Below are 18715 nucleotides of genomic sequence, written 5' to 3'. Positions count from 1 at the left end.
AAACACAGGACTTTTGAGGGGCCCCTGGGGGTCTGGGGGTCTGGGACACTTAAATTGCCAACTGTGCTCGTTTGGCAAACCAGTCTTGGTTCCTGGCTAACCTGCACAGTATATCCGTTGTGCTCTGTTGGTGCTGCATGCTCTTGCAGCTGCTGCTTGCCCTCTGTTTACTATATGAATTGATTTTGTTCTACATGTTGCTCTATTGTCATAATGTTTGTGGTATAACCAGGTCTGGGTGCTCATCATACCGGCAATAAAGTGGTTTTCTATTCCTGAACCTGAAGTTGCTGGTTTCCGTCTTTATTGTATGTTTGGGGTTAATTGTGGTACCGGTGAGTGTTTTGAGTGTTTTGAGTGAAATGTGTGATGCCGTGTTATTGTAATGTGGTGTGTGTGTGTGTGTGTGTGTGTGTGTGTGAGAGAGAGAGAGAGTGAGAGAGAGCCTTAGTGAGTGAGTGAGTGAGTGAGTGTTGAAGGGATATCTGTACTTGCTGGTACAGTCATGGGTCAACCCCTTGGCCCCTGACATGGGCGTCCTGCTTTGGCCCTTGGTGGTCAGTGGCTAACATGATGTGATCCGGTCGCCCTGGTATGCCGAGGTGCGCATGCCCACTAAGAGGACGCAGCGGCTCCATGTGTGTTGAGGCGCATTATTTGGCAACAGACGCGGCAGTGGGGAGGGCCGAAAAAAAAGAGGATATCCCCTGGATTTAAAAAAAGCAACGATTTATCGAGGTTAACTGCAGATTAAACATTCCTTGGTCGACCATCGGCGAAGAACGGGCGACAAAGCGACCGAGTAAGTTGACTGAGGTGAAGCCGAAGTTTTTTAGTAAGTGGATCTTTTATTCGGAGTCGTCGAGAGGAGCCAGGTTTTCCTCCACCTATCTGTGACGATAAAGAAGCTGATGGGCTGTTGAAAAGTAACACTTCTCCGCAGAGCCAAAGGTTGAGCACTGGGGAGGAGATGGGGGGCTCGCTCAGCCACCGATTGTCTTGTTTTACGTTTTCATGCGCGTGCCAGCTTGTAAATGTGATCCCCGGACTTGATTGTGTGCGGTAGAAGTCGTTAAATGAGGTAAGGATTACAACGTTTCATCGCCAGCGGCTCGGCTCTACGCGGCACGCTCGGTCCTTGTGGGCCGGTCGATGAAATGTATGAGTTCCGACTCGGGTTTTTTTTCCCTTCGGGAGGGGACACCCAGGTAAACAGTGCCGCTGAGCCTCATACAGCCTCACTTTTACTATAGTAGGGTAGAAAAGTTTGTGCCCGCTTTTCGAGCTGATGCTTGTCCCGCATCGGGGGGGGTGGGGAGGGGGGGTGCTGCCAGCCAGGTCAACGGTCCGGGCTCGGTTCTGGTTGTGCGGGTCACGTTGATGAGCTCGGCCGGAGGAGTTTGCTCACTTTGACTTGAAAGTCTCCGAGCAGCCGTTGACGTTGAGACGTTTGCGTCCACGTCGCATCCGATGCTAAAGTGGCTTCGTGTTGTTGTTTGCGTCGATGTTAGCTAATGTTAGCTCGCTAACTAATAACACGCTCACCTCCTCTGAGGCGGTGTCAATAATAAAAAGCCGGTTGGTTGCACATGTAGTGTGGGCTGGGTTTAGCTTTTAAAGGGCTGAGTGTGGTTTGGATGGTGTACTGGGTGTCGGGACGTTAATGGTGGACGCTGCTGCTCATTTTAAGCCCCTTGGCACCAGTGTTGGTTCTGCTATCTGGTAGCTAATCTTCCTACTTCGCTCTGTGACAACCGTAGTCTTCCTCCTCTTAAAGCTGAACACACACACACACACACACAGGCACACTCTGGCACACACCGCACACACTCTGTCTCACCCAGACAGGCGCACACGCACACATACACACACGTTTCTAGCCACAACAGCCATACCAGTGGGGTCCAGTTTAATTAGTTTGTACTAATTTGTTTATTGTCTCTTTATTTGTACGCACTCGGATAAAAGCGTTTCATATTTAACCTAATGAATAAATATGACGGAAGCCGGTGTGTTGACAAAACTTCATGCAGCATTTTAATGTTGTGTTATGATGGCTGCTGATGTTCACTTTATGCACTTTTAATGACATTGTTTTCGATTGAGCTTTACTGAGGTGTTATTACATAATATGTGTGATGTTATTCAGTGTCTCAGTGACAATTATAATGTAGTTTACAACTTGAACTGCAGTATGCTCATAATAAGACTAATTAAAAAAGCAATAAGTAGAGGAATAAATGAATGGCTTTAAATTGTTTCATTCATTATTGATCTTGTTACGTAATGTTACAGATTTCAGAGGTAATTGGTTTTTTTTAGGGCTACAACTACGCACTGCTTTTAATATTGCTTAATGTGCTGATTATTTTCCAGATTAATCGCTTGGTTTATTAAATGATAGCAACTTTTGATCCATGTCAAGTTTACCTGAGTCCAAGGTGACATCTTCAGAAATATACAATAGTTGTGAATTTTGCCTGAAACATTACTTGAACAATTGATTGATTATTTAAAGTTGTTCCTGATTGATTGTCCATCAATCGACTAACTGTTGCAGCTCTACTTTTTGTCACATATGGTAAACATCCTTATCAGTAATCAATGATCATTGTTTGAGTCGGACCTGTGCACAACAAAGCCACTTAAAAGCAGCTGCATGCCATGTAGACTGAGGACGGTACGGTGATCTGCTGTTAGGAGGCTTTATTGCCTCTTGTGAAGATCTGGAATAAACAGTCAGCTGTTCATGTGAACAACGCCCCTGTAAAGAGTTATCTGCATGTTAATCTGTTACATGCTGGCATTGTTTATGACCTGTCACTGTGAGTGAACAAAATACATGTTGCCTTTTAGAGAAGGGGTTGACTAACACTGGTTAGAAGAGCGGAGAATGCTTTGCTTTGACACCGGCAGTGCTCGCTGTTGTGACAGACAGTGTTGAAGGTGTATGTCCACTGGTCATATAGAGTGACTGTATTCATGGTGTTATTACAAGAGCGAGTGGGTCAGAAAGTGTTCAGACGTTTCAGTTTTGTTGTTTTCCAGGAATCACTGTTCCAGTGATCACACACATGTCGCGTACGTATGACAGTTGTGTAATCGCCACTGTTCTGGAAAGGGTCGTCCGCTGGCCATATTTTAAGCTGTTGCACATGATTGCAGGGGTCACAGGGCAGCTGTTCAGTCAGGCCTCCATGACTTCATCAAATATATAGGCAGCACTGACTGATTGCCTTTTTCAGCCTACTTTGTGTAGAAAGTGGTGCTCAGTTGCTGCATCAAGCACTGACTTTTTAAAAGAGTTTTAAGTTATTTAATCTAGCAAACCAGTGATCAGCTCCAAAGTTAAATTGTTCAATTAAAAGCCTGCCAGCTCATTTAAAAAAAAATTTTTTTCTGACAGATGCAACCAGATATCTGATACAAATATTTTGCTGGTGCAGCAGTTTCCCAAAGCAAGTGCGACTGCGTGGGTGCACGGTTTTCTGTAAATCCAGTGCAGTGTTGAGAGATGTTTTCACAGGTTGAAGGTTTGTCAGTGGTTAAATACAATGCTTAACACATACTGTATGTGCTGCCAGACATCGATGATGGTTGAGAGTCAGCCGGCCTGAATGACGGGTGATTGAGTGATTGATGGTTGGCGTGATCCACGAGTGACGAGATAAATAACCACCAACCATCTTGCAAGAAGAAAAGGCACTCAGCAAAAAAAAAAAAAAAAAAGAAGACAGGTGTAGATAAACTGTGGGTTCGGCTGAGCGGCGCCCTGATAGTGGTGGCAATCAGATACCAGACCAACGTACGAGTATTCTGCCTGGTGAAGAGTCAAGTGCCTGCATGGTGCAATAAGATGATATGGTAGTGAACCTTGAGATGTAGTTACAATGCAAATGTTAATGGTATGATTGAGTTGGATTAGATACATTTCTTAAATTTATTTTTAAACCCAGACTACAATCTCAAGGCCCTCGTGAAGCAGCAACTATAGTTGCTTGATTAATAATTGATGTATATGTAGTATTATTTTGTAATGCTCTTTGCACCCAAACATAAACCTTGTTTTGCTGCAGTTTTACACACCGTACAATGATGTCTTTACAGTGTCGTTGAATGCTGTTTGAGGATTTCCATTTTATTTGAATATTTATCCAGATTATAATGTCTAGCGAGATAATTATGATAATCGTACCATGAAACTGTCACGAGTCTGATTAGAAAAGTATAATATTGAATTAGGCAGCATAGCTCTTTATCCTGATGTGTGTGTTAGTGAACAGTCGTTTTACTTGTTAACTTTGTGTACACAGAATAATTTTAAAGTGTAAAGTTGAATTTTCCTTTCAGTTGTTTTTGGCTTTCAGAGCCTTTGCACTGGTTGCATGTGAAGTCAAACTCTTGGGTGTACGTATGTGTGTGTGTGTGTGTGTGTGTGTGTGTGTGTGGGCTTGATGGAAATGTGTGTAAACTGCCATGGAGATGAAATGTGAAACCTGTCAGCCATTCAGATCCCCTGTTATAAAGACAGGGTCAGTGTCTGGGAGAGGTTGGGTGGGTTTGTGTGTCTAACTTCTTCCCCCAGCATCATTTGACAGCTGTATGCATCAGAAATCATAATGCCATCACGACTCTCCTCAGCACGCACACATGGACTCACATAGTGTGTAATGGCCGTCGTTGTGGAAGCACGCCGTCTACTCCGGCACCTGAAGGGTTAAATCCAGCTTCAGCTTCTCTCTCCGTCATACACACACACACGCACACACACACTGGGCAACCGGTTTAGGCCGGTTGTCAGGAAAAGTGCTTTGTGTCCCACTGAATCCTGGGAAGGGTCATGTCATGTGTGTCTCAGTGATGTCAGAGTATTAAAAAAAGCAAACTTAAGTCAGCTCTCTGTTATCAGATGATTGCTCTGCATGCTGCATTGTGACTCTGTATGTGTAGTCTGTGTGCATCATAGATACACTGTGTGCTTTATGCTCGCCGCCATAACCACTCTGAGAACAGGAAGGGGAGGGGGTAGAAGTGTGTGTACAGTGTCACATAGACGTAGTAGGTTGTAAGGGTTAATTTTAGTCCTGTTTTCCCTAAAAAAAAAAAAAAAACACAGCTTCCTGTAGTGCGTCACCGGGCGGACTGAGGGCCTCAGACAGAAATGCATGAATGTGATTCAGGACGTTAACGGTTCTGTGTTTCTTCTTTGTGGTCGTCCAGTAAATAGTCAACGTCTGAGTCAGTCTCTCAATGTCACTTGTGCTTTCTGTTAGCGACTCTGAACTTCGAGCACAGGTCGTCTTCTGCAGCATGCCATGTGGGCCAGCACGTGTTCACCTTCTACACAAGTAGAATGCCGATTTTGAGTCTCATCCTGGTTTTGATCTTATTCTGTATATGAAGTTTACATGGAACATTGAAAACCTGGTTATTCGCGTCCTTGTTTCAATGGTCGTAACAGTCTTCAGGTTTCTGATCCTCTGCATGCAGGTGTGTCTTGATCTTTTGACATCTGAACCACTTTGTCATTTCTATACTGACTGAGTTACCTCATCAGCTGAAGATAAACATACTTTCCCTTTTTTTTCAGCATGTTGACCATCGTTAGATCATTTCCCTTCTTGTTTTTAGTTTTTATGAGTAACTATAAGGAACAGAAAACCTGGATATAGTGTCCACATGTTACAATATTGCAGTTTCCATCGGAGAACCCCAGCTCGGGACAAGGGTTTATCCACATTTCTGAAATAATAAGATGTTATCATGCACAACACATAACAAGGATAATAACATTTACTCTCCTATAGACACATTTATTTTGTTGTTGAGTCTATTACACATAACTGGTACTTTAAACACATAGAACAATGTGACAGGCCATTATCAAAACCATGAAGGTAAACATGTATTGACCAATGTAGTCCACCATCTCCCTGGGTCTCCTCTTATTTTCTGACCCTACACTGAGTGACTCAAAGCAGCCACTGTCAGGCTCAAATGTGTGTCTGTACGTTGTGCTGGTGCATATCTGTGAGTGAACTAGCAGCCACCTCCTTCTCCGTCTCCACTACTGCTGGCATGTCAACATGTGGTGGGATTGGATTTGTTCTTCATGGCACATCTGATGGTAATGGTTCTGGTGCTCTCTGGTGTCGGCCTCAAGGGAAGAAAGGTTAAACACAATTCCTTTTGAGATGAATACAAATATATTTCACTTACACATAGTGCTGGGCGGTATGACCAAAAATGTGTTTCACGGTATTGTTTAAGATTCTGACGGTTTCACGGTATATCACGGTATTTCTTTCCCCTTGACTGTGTTTTTATATAGGTATATAGTGGCTTACTCTACTGTCAGAAGTACATAGAATATAAAAACATTGTAATGGCATCATGTATAAAGGCTTTGCTTACTATAGGGCAGGGGTCACCAATAGCCGACCGTGGTCCGGATCCGGATCCGGACCCAGACGCTGTCCTATCCGGACCCGGACGTATAACTGATGGATAATTGAGAATTATACATTTTGGCGGAGCGCTTCTATTTTAACCTGCACAGCTTTTCCAGCCTTTACGGCACTTGTTCAGCAGTCCAGGAAATACACCGACCAATCACATACGTTGTAAATCATCTCACGTGACGCTACTCAGCCAATCGAATATCTGTATTCTGAAACGCATCGTTCGTGAGCCGAGTGAGATTTGCACACAGACACGGGAGACGGAGAGAGAGCAGTAGGTGAAGTAAGTCGGGAGAATTTTACATGGCGTATTCTAAAAAGAGAAGTGGACCACGAAAACAGACCTTTTAACAAAGAATGGACGAACTCTTCATTCTGTTCATTCTTCCTGCTGGCGCTATTAAACGACTCGTATGTTCAGATACCGTGTGTCGTGACCCCGTTGCTTCCCAAAAAAAAGGCCACCACGGTTGCTGAAAATGTTTGTTTAGACGTGTGCCCAAGAACAAATTCCACTTCCAATATAAACAATTTATTTTCTATATAAACAGAGTTCATGCCTTTCTCTGCTGTAATCCATTTTCCTACCAAACATTTATATTCATTAAATATGGAACGGTCGACGTCGCACGGTCAAAAACAGTTTGCTCCCTTCTGTTCAGCAACACTTGTATGCAATTACCCGACTGATTATGTACCTGTGCCCCAATTCCCACCGGCACTACGCCCCCATGTGGTGGGAGGTTGTACAACAACAAAATGGCTCTTACACCGTGGCCATTATTAAATGCGCCGATGTGAAACGCCACTATGAGACCAAACACATCTTTGGACCAAACACTCCAGTCTGAACTGAGGGCAAGATGTTGAAATGTGTAGAGATTGTTTATTATAAAGTTCACTGAGACAGTTATGATGTGAAATGGATTTAACAAAAGAGAAGAAAAAAGTTCACTCCAGCCACACTTTTCTTTTTTCCTTTTCATTAATTTTTCAAAAAGCAAGCAATTTCTTTTAAGATGCAAGTTACAAATTGTTTATTTGTCACAAACTGTTGTGTCGTGGTGTTTTGTCCTGTTAAAGACCGTTAATTGTGGGTTATTAATTGTTGTTATAACCATGACTAGGAGTCCCTCTCAATACACACAAGTCAAGTAGCTCTGACTGTTGCGCTCTTAGCTGCGAACAACATATTTTGCTGCCTGTTGAAGAGTGACATCAGTTGTTTCGGCTATGCACCGGTATGACGGTGTGTGAAAACTTAATATCATACGGGAAATTAAAACCGGTATACCGCCCAGCACTACTTACACACATAAATAACGAACATACTTGTATTCGTTATGAATATTTTAACAGAAATCATGCTCCAGTTAATTTAGTATATTCCCCAAGTCAATTTGAACAATGTTGTCATATATTTCCTTCTGACTCATTGCAACAGGTTTTTGTTGTCGCACCCTTCTTCCAAAAGTGATCTTCAGATATTTAATTTTGTTTTGAACACTGCGTACTTACAGACATTTGGATAATTGGATGGATTGGATTGTTGTGGAATATAATATGTATACTTGAGTCAACATCTTGGTCATGTTTTGTCTGGGGGCCATTTTAGTCACCCCCCCCCCCCCCCCCCCCCCCCTCCAGCTGACTCAAGGTCAGCTTTGTCTGCTTACATTCTGAATGATAGGCCCACAATCACAACCACACTTTCAGTAATATTAACAATTTATTTTGTTAAAAGCTCTCTATTGTTGTTATTGTTGTTTGTCATATAATGTCAACATGAGGAATGAAATGTGACATCCAATCAGAGCTTAAGATAGTATTTTTAAGTATTGTGCGGAGCTGATTTCAAACGCTCTAATCAACAATCAGAGCTGTATGGATAACCTTTGGTGATGTGGGAACATGTTTCTCACAATTTACCCATATGACTGGTCAGATTTGAAATCTATATGGGAACAAACTCCATTTCAAATATTTTGGTAATTTATTGTCGAATATCTAATAATACAGTTATTTCTTTCTTTTTTCTGCAGGGGATGTCTGAGGAGGCTGTCCGCCAGACGCGCAGCCAGAAGAGGGCGCTGGAAAAGGATGCTGCTCCCCAGTCTACAGAAACCTCTGATGCTGAAAATGAAAGCAAAAAGCCTAAGTTGGACCCTTCTGAACCCACAACACAGGAACAAACTGAACCTGAACCCGACTCTGTGCTGGCACGGGAAGATCAGGGCCAGACTATGGTCGGACCAGAGCACGAGAAGGATCAGGAGAAAGAGCAGAGCCCGTCGCCGTTACCTTTGGCGTTACCTTTGGCGATACCTTTGGCCTTACCTGTGGCCTTACCTTTGGCCTTACCTTTGGCCTCTCAGCCGGTGAAGGAGGATCAGGAGCGGACCCAGAGACAGCAGGCGACGGTTGAACCCAGCTCAGACAATCGAACTGACTGCAATGACAGAGACGGCGAGGTGAGGACAGAGCCAGCTTTGGATACAAGGAGCCAGGTCCGACTGGCAGAGACAAAGGCGTCCAGTGGCACGCTGGCTGCAGGAGAGGTGAAAGCCACCATTAAAGTGGAGGTTCAGACGGAGGAGCAGCCCGTGGACATGAGCACCTCCAGAGGGTGAGAACATAAATATATATCTATTATAGTAAACTCTCTTCAGCTGGGACAAACACATGATTTATCCGTCAAAAAAGTAAAGATCAGACAGGCTGAAAAACGTACTTACTTAGTGTACAAAAGGATGAATTACACTAAAGTTACTTTATGATAGTGAATTACTGTGTAGGGTGGGGGTGGGGGGGGTGTTGTTTAACTTTATCTTTTAGACCATCTCCATTTTCCCCCCACTCAGCACCTGAACCCTAAAAACTCCCCTCACACAAAATGAAGCCGTGTGTCACAAACCGGTTCCAGCCGGTTGTTGCCATGGTTTCCACAGTAGAAGGAACAGTGAGGGAGGGGGGGGGAGTAAAAGTGAGTGGGTCACGTGATGATGACTTTGAGGTCATGTGACTTCTTTGGAAGAGTAGTGATTAATCCACAGGAAGTGATGATGGCGCTAAGCCCCGAGGAGAGTCTAATACACACACACACACACACACACACACACACACACACATAGACACACACACACATAGACACACACATAAAGAGGACGGCAAGAAGAGACAGGCCTCACGATTTCGTGTGTAGACTTTAACGAATTCATAGAAATACATAATCTGTGTAATCACAAGAACACCCGTGTTTTTTAGAAGGACATTACTCGTGTTCTTTCCATCTTTGAGTGACACTTGTTTCAAAATTTAGGTTCATCTGCTGTCACATTACCACTTGCTTTAATTTCCTTTGCGGGCTTTGAATGACATAAGCATTCAGCAATACAGGTCACCCCCAAAAGACTCAGACACCTATAATGTGCTGCCACAATATCCTGTTTCAACAGGAAATACGTGCACAGCCGTAGCGTTGTGACTGAAAGACCTTACTGGAGCTTAAGGTCCCAGGTTATTTAGGATTGTTCTGTTGTTGGAGTAACATCAACATGAAGATTAGCTGTGTGGAGGATGTGTGGACCTTCTAGATCAGTGGTTCTCAACTGGTCTGGCTGCGGGACCCACCATCACCCCTTAATCGACCCAAATCGAGGACAATTTTCAACTTCTCAAATTGAATTAACAAAAAGATGGTGCAGTTTGAACCTGAGCTGAAAATGTCCTCTGCAGTCGTAGTAGTAGGGAGCTCTCTTGTGCAGATAAATTGTTCCTGTCAGTCCCCGTCCCACACATGTTTCACGTAAACGAGTAAAACTGCTTTGTTTGTTGTGTCTGTAGATTCGTCCATTTGTAATGCAAAATGACCACTTGCCTAAATTTGAGCTGTGGTCTGTTGTTTGATGTCATCCGACATGTCTTTAATTCGTCTAGTGTCATTTGACAGAGCTATAGTTTTCAGTTCATCCCCTGCTGATATTAGCATTACAAGGCATTAACACCAACTATTGTTAAGGAGTGAGAATAGACGGCACTCCGCAGCATAAAAAAATCCCCTTTGAAGGTTGAGAATCACTGTTCTAGATCGTAGTGAAGCGGATTCAAATAATGAATGTGGTTGAGGAGCAGATCTCCATGAATTCAAACATCACTAATGGTTGCTATTATTTGAGTAATATTTGCCTCAAACAGCCATCGAATGTTCTTAACCTTACCCCCACAGGATCAAAGAGTACGGACTGATAATATCCACACATTGTTTTAACCCAAATAAAAAATGTATAAATTCTAGTGGAGATCCCAAAGTTTTCAAAATACCAAATATGTCTAAATTTGGGGAAATGTGTATAAAATTCTGCACAAGGCATTTATAATATGTCAGAGCAACCGTAAAAAAAAGACATGACGCCATGGATTTGAATAGTGCGCATCATAAGGTTAGGAGCTAGAACCAGCGTGGAATAAGGCGAAAATGGGAAAAATTTGGAAAAATGTCAATCTATATTATTTTACAACCCATACATTTTATTTGAGTAATAATGTTGACTGATAACTGATTTACCGGTAATGCAGTTCTGTGTTCACTGTATCCAGTGTAATTGCTGGATATATATGATACTAAAATCTAAATTTGAATGTCATTGTCCTACTTATGTCCAGCAGTATAAAAAGGGAGAAGCGCCCTCCATCCTCTGAAGATGACGATGTCATCGTCCTGTCAGATAATGACTCCCCCAGTCCTCCGATGAACGGCTTGAGCCACTTTAAGGAGCTGGACACCGACCTGCTCATGGTGAGACACATGCACACAAAGCTAGACATGTTTAAATCATAGCCTAAGCCTTTAAAATATGGACACGGCAAGTTGGTCCAATTGGGCCTTGGTGTGAACAACTTATTTTCTAACCGTGAAGATTTAAGTTACACTCTGGGTGTTTCATTGATGCTCAGAACAACTGAAAATTCGGTAGCAGATAAGGGTTCAGTATCCCAGGATGCATGGCTGTTAATGGACAGTTTAGGCTCCAACATCTAATGTTTTATTTGCTGGAAAGGATTTTGTGAGTGATGTTGTTATCTGTGGAGTGTAGAAGAGCAGCCCAGCAGAGAGGGAGTGCATCATTAAGCAGCTGAAGGAGGAGCTGAGACTGGAGGAGGCCAAGCTGGTGCTGCTGAAGAAACTTCGACAGAGCCAGATACAGAAGGACACTCACCAGAAGGTAAACAGTTACTACCCGCATCAACACAGGGTCACACGAAGAGCTGCACACCCCCACAACACTGGCCTCCACTTCAAGCATCCTGTTTATTGTTTAATATCTTTCTCCATTTCCTTTTTAGCCCACAGGTCTGTCTGGCTCCTCTGCTCCTCCTCCTCTCATTCGAGGAACAATTACAAGCAATAAAGGCACTCAGCAGGTTAATGCTCTTCTCTGACACACAGGCTGCGGTTGAATAGTCAAAATATTATGTCCCAGTGTCCTTTCCTGACCACTTTTATGATATGAAGAAGAATTTATATGGACATAGGGAAATACGACAGCAGTGCTGAGAGAATCCAGTTACACTTACAACATGCAACAGCGTTTTGTTATTGTGTTTTAGCAACTTCATTATAACGCAGAAAATGAGAACAGTGACAAACTTAATGATGTACTAATTAAGGATTCCTGTGCAAAATAGTATTGCGCCTCCTAAGAAGGATGTTTTCAATTTATCCATCGTGTACAATTAATGTGCGTTGCTTCAAATGTTGCTGTCGCAAGGAATTGTTGGACAACATTATCTCCAGCCGTGTACCCCATGCTAAAGGAGATTCTCCTTCTCTTAACATGGCTGCTACTTAAATACGTATGGATCATTTCACTCAATTAGGAATCTTTCTAAGCAAAAAAAGGCTTATTCAACCGCAGCCACGCACCAATCAGCATATCTGTGTCACAGCAGCTGTAGTTGACCTTTTTTGTCGTTGTGTTTTTCTCTGAACAGATTTTGACAGGCAGGAGTTCAGGCACAGTCATCCCTCCGCCGCTGGTGAGAGGAGGGCAGCAGTTGTCGTCCAAACATGGCTCCCAGATTATAATGCCGCCTCTGGTCAGAGGGGCACAGGTGAGTCATGGAGAAATGTTACCAATATTATTAATACGGTACGATGTTAAAATGACAATGCTGTCTTTGTCAGGTCAATGGTAGTCTTACTGCTGTTAGTCACTCTGGGACAATTAGCAGGGAAATAATGACTCTTAAACTCGGGACTTATGATCTCTCTTTGCGCCTTTCTCTCTTTGTGTGTGTGTGCCCTTTGCCTCGGTGCTTTTGATGCCCCTCCCTTGTCCTCCACTACCTTTGTCTGTGATGTCCCTTCGTGTCACCCCTCTCATTGTCCTGGTTAGCCCATCTCTGTATCTCCACAGCAGATCCAGGCTCTCCGCCAGCAGCAGCAGCAGCAGTTGGCTGCCTCTGGAGGCTCAGGACCCCCTCCTCTGCTGTTGGGCCCCAGGAACTCCGCCCCTGCAATCCATGGCCAGAGAGGCATGGTCAACTCAGGCTTCATTAGAATTGGTAGTGGTGCTAACACACTGGTCAGTATTTTACAGGTGCTTTCAAGTAATAAAAAAAGTATATTCCCGGTTAATATCGGGAAAAGGCAAGCCAGGGTTTCCTGAGTCCTGCCACATCCTGGCATCAGTAAAATGATTCCTCTCACATTTAATTTCTACAATCTGGCTTCAATTCACCATATGTGTTGGCAATTACCCTGTTTCCAAAATGTCCGTATGCATGAGTCAGAGTTGCGCACATTCATGCACGGATCACAAATCTTGTGTGGGAAGTGGCGTACGCCTTTCAGGCCCTGTTTTGTGCAGACTCAACGATTATAAATGAAGTCCTCATACAGACATTTAGCAATTTCCACCATCAAGTCTAGTTTCGACCTTAAACTCGGAAGAAATGGATGACCGAAAAATTCCGGCGTAAAGTATGCAATTATATACTAATAATGTTGTTGTACCAAGTAGGTGCAGATGCACAAAAAGATGCAATAATAACACCCGGTTCAATAAATCTCTTTAGAAAGAGAGTTGAACTTCCACTGGCTTCTCAAGCTAACATTAGCTTCTGTCAGACTGAGCCGTGTCCATACATGCATTCTCTCATTGAGGGATTCTTTCATGGTGTTTCTTAAACGTGATATTGAAGGCTTCTGTCCATATTCTAAGTTAAATATGTATCTACAGCTGCAGTCGACTAAAAACATTGGAAAACGCGTCATCATTTGACCCTGAATAAAACTATTGGCATTATTTTGTTCACATTTGAAGCTAAGTTAGCATAGATGTGTGCCGCTAACGTTAGAAATCATGGAAGCTGTTACGTTCATTACGCTTCAGTTTAACATCCTCGTTAAATTTACAGGGTGCTTAAACTTCATTAGATAAGTACAGAAGAAACGACAGGTAACATAACTTAATTTAGATAAATACAACTACAAGTCTAATGTTTTTATAACGTTAGCTACCTTGTGGGCTACACTGTTCATCAATAGGCACAAGCCAATGGCCAGCCAATCAGAAACAAAACATTTCAGTGGCCCAATGGTAACAATAACAATTGATCATTAAACACCTTGCAATTAATCAACACCAACAGCCCTTTGGTTACGTCTGTATCGCTCAGACAAGTCAAAGATATCCTGATCTTGACTGGAGGTTTACACCTGTCTTGTTTCTTCCCGTCTTTGCTTGTTTTCAAAGGCCTCGGCATCCAGTTTGAAGAGCTCATCCTCGGGAAGCAGCGGTATGTCTGTGGTTAGCATGAATGACTCTCCGGCCAGCCGCCAAGCTGCAGCTAAACTCGCCTTACGGAAACAACTGGAGAAGACCCTACTGGAGATTCCCCCACCAAAGCCTCCTGCACCAGAGTTTAACTTCCTGCCGTCTGCAGCCAATAATGAGTTCATCTACCTGGTGGGGCTGGAAGAAGTGGTACAGAATCTGCTGGATACAATCCACAGAGGTGTGTTACTTTTTTCTTTTGATGGTTTTTGTTTACATGTTGTAGAAGTAAAAAGATGAATCAATCAGTCGATCAACAGAATAATATTAATAATCATTCAAGTAATTTAAAAAAAGGAAACGTTCTCTTTTTCCAGCTTCTAAATTGTGAAGATTTTTCTTCGTCGTATATAACAGTAAACTCAATATCTTTAGGTTTGGACTGCTGGTTGCACAACTAGCTATTTTGTGATCTCTTCAGGCTGTAGTAAATTGTGATGGCCATTTTACACAACTAATACAACTATTAATTCAGAAAATAATTGTCAGATTCATCGATAATGTAAATTTCATTTCAGCCCTAGATGTTAGTTTAAGATGTTGGATCAGTTTCAAACAAGCTTTAGCAATTGTCTTGTTTTTATGGAATTTAAATATTGTCCATATGTAGTCAGGACATTCCCACTTTAATCCAGGATCTAAATAGCTGCTTACTTGTGTCTGTTGCTTTCTTATTACTTCTTTGACACCATACAAGCAACTCTTTCCATTTTCAATCAGTGACTCAGGGTTTCCCATCTCTCTCCATCCAGGAAAGACAGGTGCAGCACTGTCAAAGAACATTACCAGAGAACCCTTCACCTGCACCCAGTGCAAAACCGACTTCACCTGCCGCTGGAGGCAGGACAAGACAAAAGGCGGGGCTGTCCTCTGCGAACACTGCATGTCATCCAGTCAGAAAAAGCTTTTGAAAGCTGAGCACACCAACAGGCTGAAAGCTGCGTTTGTCAAAGCACTGCAGCAAGAGCAGGAAATAGAGAAGCGTATTTTTCAGCAGACGTCCTCACAAGTTTCCCACAGTAGCTCCTCATCCTCTTCGTCGATGAAAGCAGAGAGGGGGTTGTCTCAGCAGCTGAAGCAGGCTCACGCCAGAGCGTCTTCCTTCCAGCACCTCCACCAGGCCAGTCGAGGAGCCAACATGGTTCACCATCACTCCATCAAGCAGGTTGGAATTTGTTTTAAAGAGAAGCATTTGTGCCGCTGATGCAACTGTGACACAAACTCCTCTCCGTGTTTCTTAACTGCCCTCAGAGCTCCCAGGGCCAGCTGTCCCATGGTGTCTCGTCACTGGGGGTGAGGGGCGTCCCCCACTCCTTCTCCTCCTCCTCCCAGCTGCAGAGTGCAGTGGCGGCTGCAGCTTTAGTCAGCCGGCCAGGTAAGCATGCCCACGTTTCCCACCGCTCTGTCCAGAGCTCAAAGGTGAGCAGCAGTGGAATCGCCGGCGGCAGGAATATCAGCGGAGGTAGTGCCTCATCCACTGCATGGAAGAAGCAGAGCCACAGCAACACAGGTAGACTCACATTAACACCAGCCCGCCTGCTGACATCGGCTGTCTTTCAAATTCCTGTCTGGTCCAAAAGCAATCCTTGAACATCCCATGTCCAAATTTTTCTAGCGTTAGGGAATCTTATCCAAAAGTGGCCTTCTAGTATGATCTCAAATAGTAGATTAAAAAAAATATAGAGTTAAGGGGGAAATGTTTTCGGACAAGGCAATCCCACTCTCCAGTTCTCCCCCTGCCAGTGATCTCAATCTTCCTGCTTTAGCCCCTCGGTTTGGTGGTGTACTGTTTTTCCCTGGGTGTCACTAGTAAACCCGAGAGTAGACTTTTTTTATTATCCATCATTTTTCCTTTGTATCTGTCTGTCTGTTGTGGGGGACATGGGCTGCTAGATATTCAGGTGCTATGAAATCATACTGCTTTTTTCTTATTCAAGTCAAAAGGCATTACGCTCCACACCTTGACCTGCTGCTCTCTTGCATGTTCACAGGAGTCACCATGGCTTACGTGAACCCCAGCCTGACAGGCCACAAGACGTCAGCCACGGTCGACGCTCGTCAGAGGGAGTACCTGCTGGACATGATCCCCTCTCGCTCGTCGATCTCGCAGACTGCAAACACGTGGAAATAAACAGTACTCTTGTGCTACTTAGTTTTTTTCCAAGTTTCAATAATATGGTCAACAGCAACCCCCGGAGGACTGTTAAGCAAATACAATCTCTCAAATTGAAGAAACCTTCCTTCCTTACTTTTGTATGATTGTTGTTTTAGTATTCTTATTTTCTGTTGTTTATTTTGAGATTTGCTGTTCTTTGGTAATTGTGTAGAAACTATTTTGATTTGATTGGGGCAAAGAAAAAAAAACAATACTTGAAAGGCTTCCCCCTGGGTTCCTCTGTCCTCCAGACTGGGTTGTTAAATGATTGTGTAAAAAGAGGCTATGTGTGCATTAAGTACTTTGATAAAAGAATAATTAAAATAAGTAATATGATCTGGGCTTATTAGCCCTTTCTGCCATGATGTGGGTCAAACTGATCTAACATTTTGACACTTGAATGGTCGTAGTCATACCCAAGAGTTCACATTCAATACTCAACAAACACACATTGGTTTTAAGCAAATACAAAATAACTGAGTCGTAACAGTTTCAGTACATCACCCCCGTAGTTAAAGGTTTGAATTTATTTTGTATTTACAATAAGTTATTTTGTTTTTTTAATTATATTTCAGTATACGGTGGTTTCCACAAATGAAGAGTTTATTCTAGCTTTTGTTTTTCCTGTTAAACAGCATGCCTTCCCTCAAGCACCTTAGCTGAAGAAGCATGGTGTCATTGCTTAATTCATCTGTAATTACCATCTGTAATTTGCTTATTTTATATTAATGTCAACATTGTAAGATTATTTTTGAGTGTTTTGTCATTGCTGAGAAAATGCAAACTCTGAATGAGCTGAATTTTCCACACTTGAACCAGAGATCTAGTCTTCAAACATAATGCAGCCAACAAGGCCTGAATAAAGGGACTATCTCCCAGTTACCAAGAGTCTGGAACACATAAGGTATCTTTATCTTGTACCATCACAATATGGCATAATCTCTCTGCTTCCCGATTCTAGCTACATTGTACAAACTTATGTTAAAAGTTATTTGGTTTACTTTTTTCCTAGCTCCTAAAAAAATAAAACATTTACATTTTAAACATGTTTTCATCGATTGTGTGTGGATGATGTAACACAAACTTAACAATTCATCTACTAACAAAACCGTGTGGGATGACATGAGAGTGCTCTCTCTCATATGATCAGCTCATGGGTTATTGAATCAATTTACTGGCATTCACTATTGCATCTTTACAAATTTTACCTAGTGAAATTATATGTTGAGGTTCTAAGATCGTTTTTTCGTTACAAAGCAAGCAACGGTCTTAAGACAGAGAGAAGAAAATGAAATTCAAAAGCAAGCAAGAAGGAAAATGAAATGTCAGTGAAGGAAAGTTTAGCATAAGGCAGATCAGATAACAGTTGGGAAGTGAGGTGAAAACAGGAGACAGGTTGGTGAGATCACACATAGTATATGTGAGCAAACTGCCATCTTAGGCACCTAATCTACAACATTGCAATGCTGCTTACACCTGTTATAATCCAATAGTACATGTCACAAACATGTGCCAAAAAGAACGTGCACACAAGGTTATACTTAAAACCAAACTAATAAACTAAGGTTAACTCAAAAAGTGAACCATTGCGTGTGCAAATCAGCAAAGTCAGTGTGTGATGAAAGCCATGCCATGGATGTGTGGCAGGTTTGAAAACCCGGCAAAGCGAGACAAAAGTTATGCAATCGGGATGTCTGCTGCAGCAAGGGAGAGAGACCGTGAACACAAGGACCAGCTCTCATAGCCTGAAAGACCCAAGGGAACTTAACTACCCTCCCTTGTCAACCAACTGCCTGCTGAGGAATGTAGGAGGGGACTCACATATGAAATGTGATAATACAGCTGACTGGAGCATTTGTATACATTTGTACTTCCATGCAATACTTTTGTACTTCTACTTAAGTAGGATTTTGATTGCTGGACACTGCTTACATGTGAACCATTGAGGTAATCTGTCACCAAACACAGCATTTATGCTCTGCATGCTTGTGACAAAAAGTACACTGCATTGAGACAAAACAGTACTATTCATTTGATCAAATTAAAGCAAAATTAAACATCTCAAGCCACATTCAAGACTCTACTGGTTCATCTTTAAGAGGAATAAAACTCCAAACCAACTTTTTTTCAACTGAAAACCAATTTAGTCTTCAGTAGTGTTGTTACTATTGATTCAGGTTCACATCTTGACATTTTTGTGCAAAGTATTTGAGTTCTACATACTGTGACTGCCCTCTACGAGTAATTTGCAATTGAATTTA

The 18715-nt window shown here is 42.7% G+C and overlaps 1 protein-coding gene across 10 annotated transcripts; it reads left to right on the top strand.

Moving 5' to 3' along the window:
* The first annotated feature begins 662 nt into the window (after positions 1-662).
* LOC306706208 (transcriptional repressor p66-alpha-like) lies at positions 663-17498 on the top strand. 10 transcript variants are annotated; one of them, XM_079173181.1, is made up of 11 exons: positions 663-802; positions 8504-9087; positions 11127-11256; positions 11555-11683; positions 11805-11882; positions 12453-12572; positions 12878-13045; positions 14219-14480; positions 15052-15464; positions 15551-15809; positions 16291-17498. In XM_079173181.1, exons 2-11 carry the CDS (start codon positions 8507-8509, stop codon positions 16428-16430), a joined length of 2280 nt encoding a protein of 759 aa, XP_079029307.1. In that variant the 5' UTR covers positions 663-802; positions 8504-8506; the 3' UTR covers positions 16431-17498. The 10 variants fall into 10 exon arrangements, with proteins under 10 accessions (XP_079029307.1, XP_079029304.1, XP_079029306.1 ...); XM_079173178.1 differs by having other exon boundaries at positions 12857-13045; XM_079173180.1 differs by having other exon boundaries at positions 11124-11256; positions 12881-13045.
* The last annotated feature ends 1217 nt before the right edge of the window (positions 17499-18715 follow it).

The sequence above is a fragment of the Pholis gunnellus genome (assembly GCF_910591455.1).
Source record: "Pholis gunnellus genome assembly, chromosome: 14".
Classification (NCBI taxonomy): domain Eukaryota; kingdom Metazoa; phylum Chordata; class Actinopteri; order Perciformes; family Pholidae; genus Pholis; species Pholis gunnellus.
Note: the sequence above shows the minus strand (reverse complement) of the source record. Positions and strands in the feature narration are given on the sequence as shown.

Bases quoted from the DNA above. Each gene is read 5' to 3' on its own strand.
- LOC306706208 (XM_079173174.1), top strand. From the start codon at position 8,507: ATGTCTGAGGAGGCTGTCCGCCAGACGCGCAGCCAGAAGAGGGCGCTG. The intron at 12,573-12,856 runs GTGAGTCATGGA...TGTCCTGGTTAG, and splicing joins CTCTGGTCAGAGGGGCACAG to CCCATCTCTGTATCTCCACA. The intron at 14,481-15,051 runs GTGTGTTACTTT...CTCTCCATCCAG, and splicing joins GCTGGATACAATCCACAGAG to GAAAGACAGGTGCAGCACTG.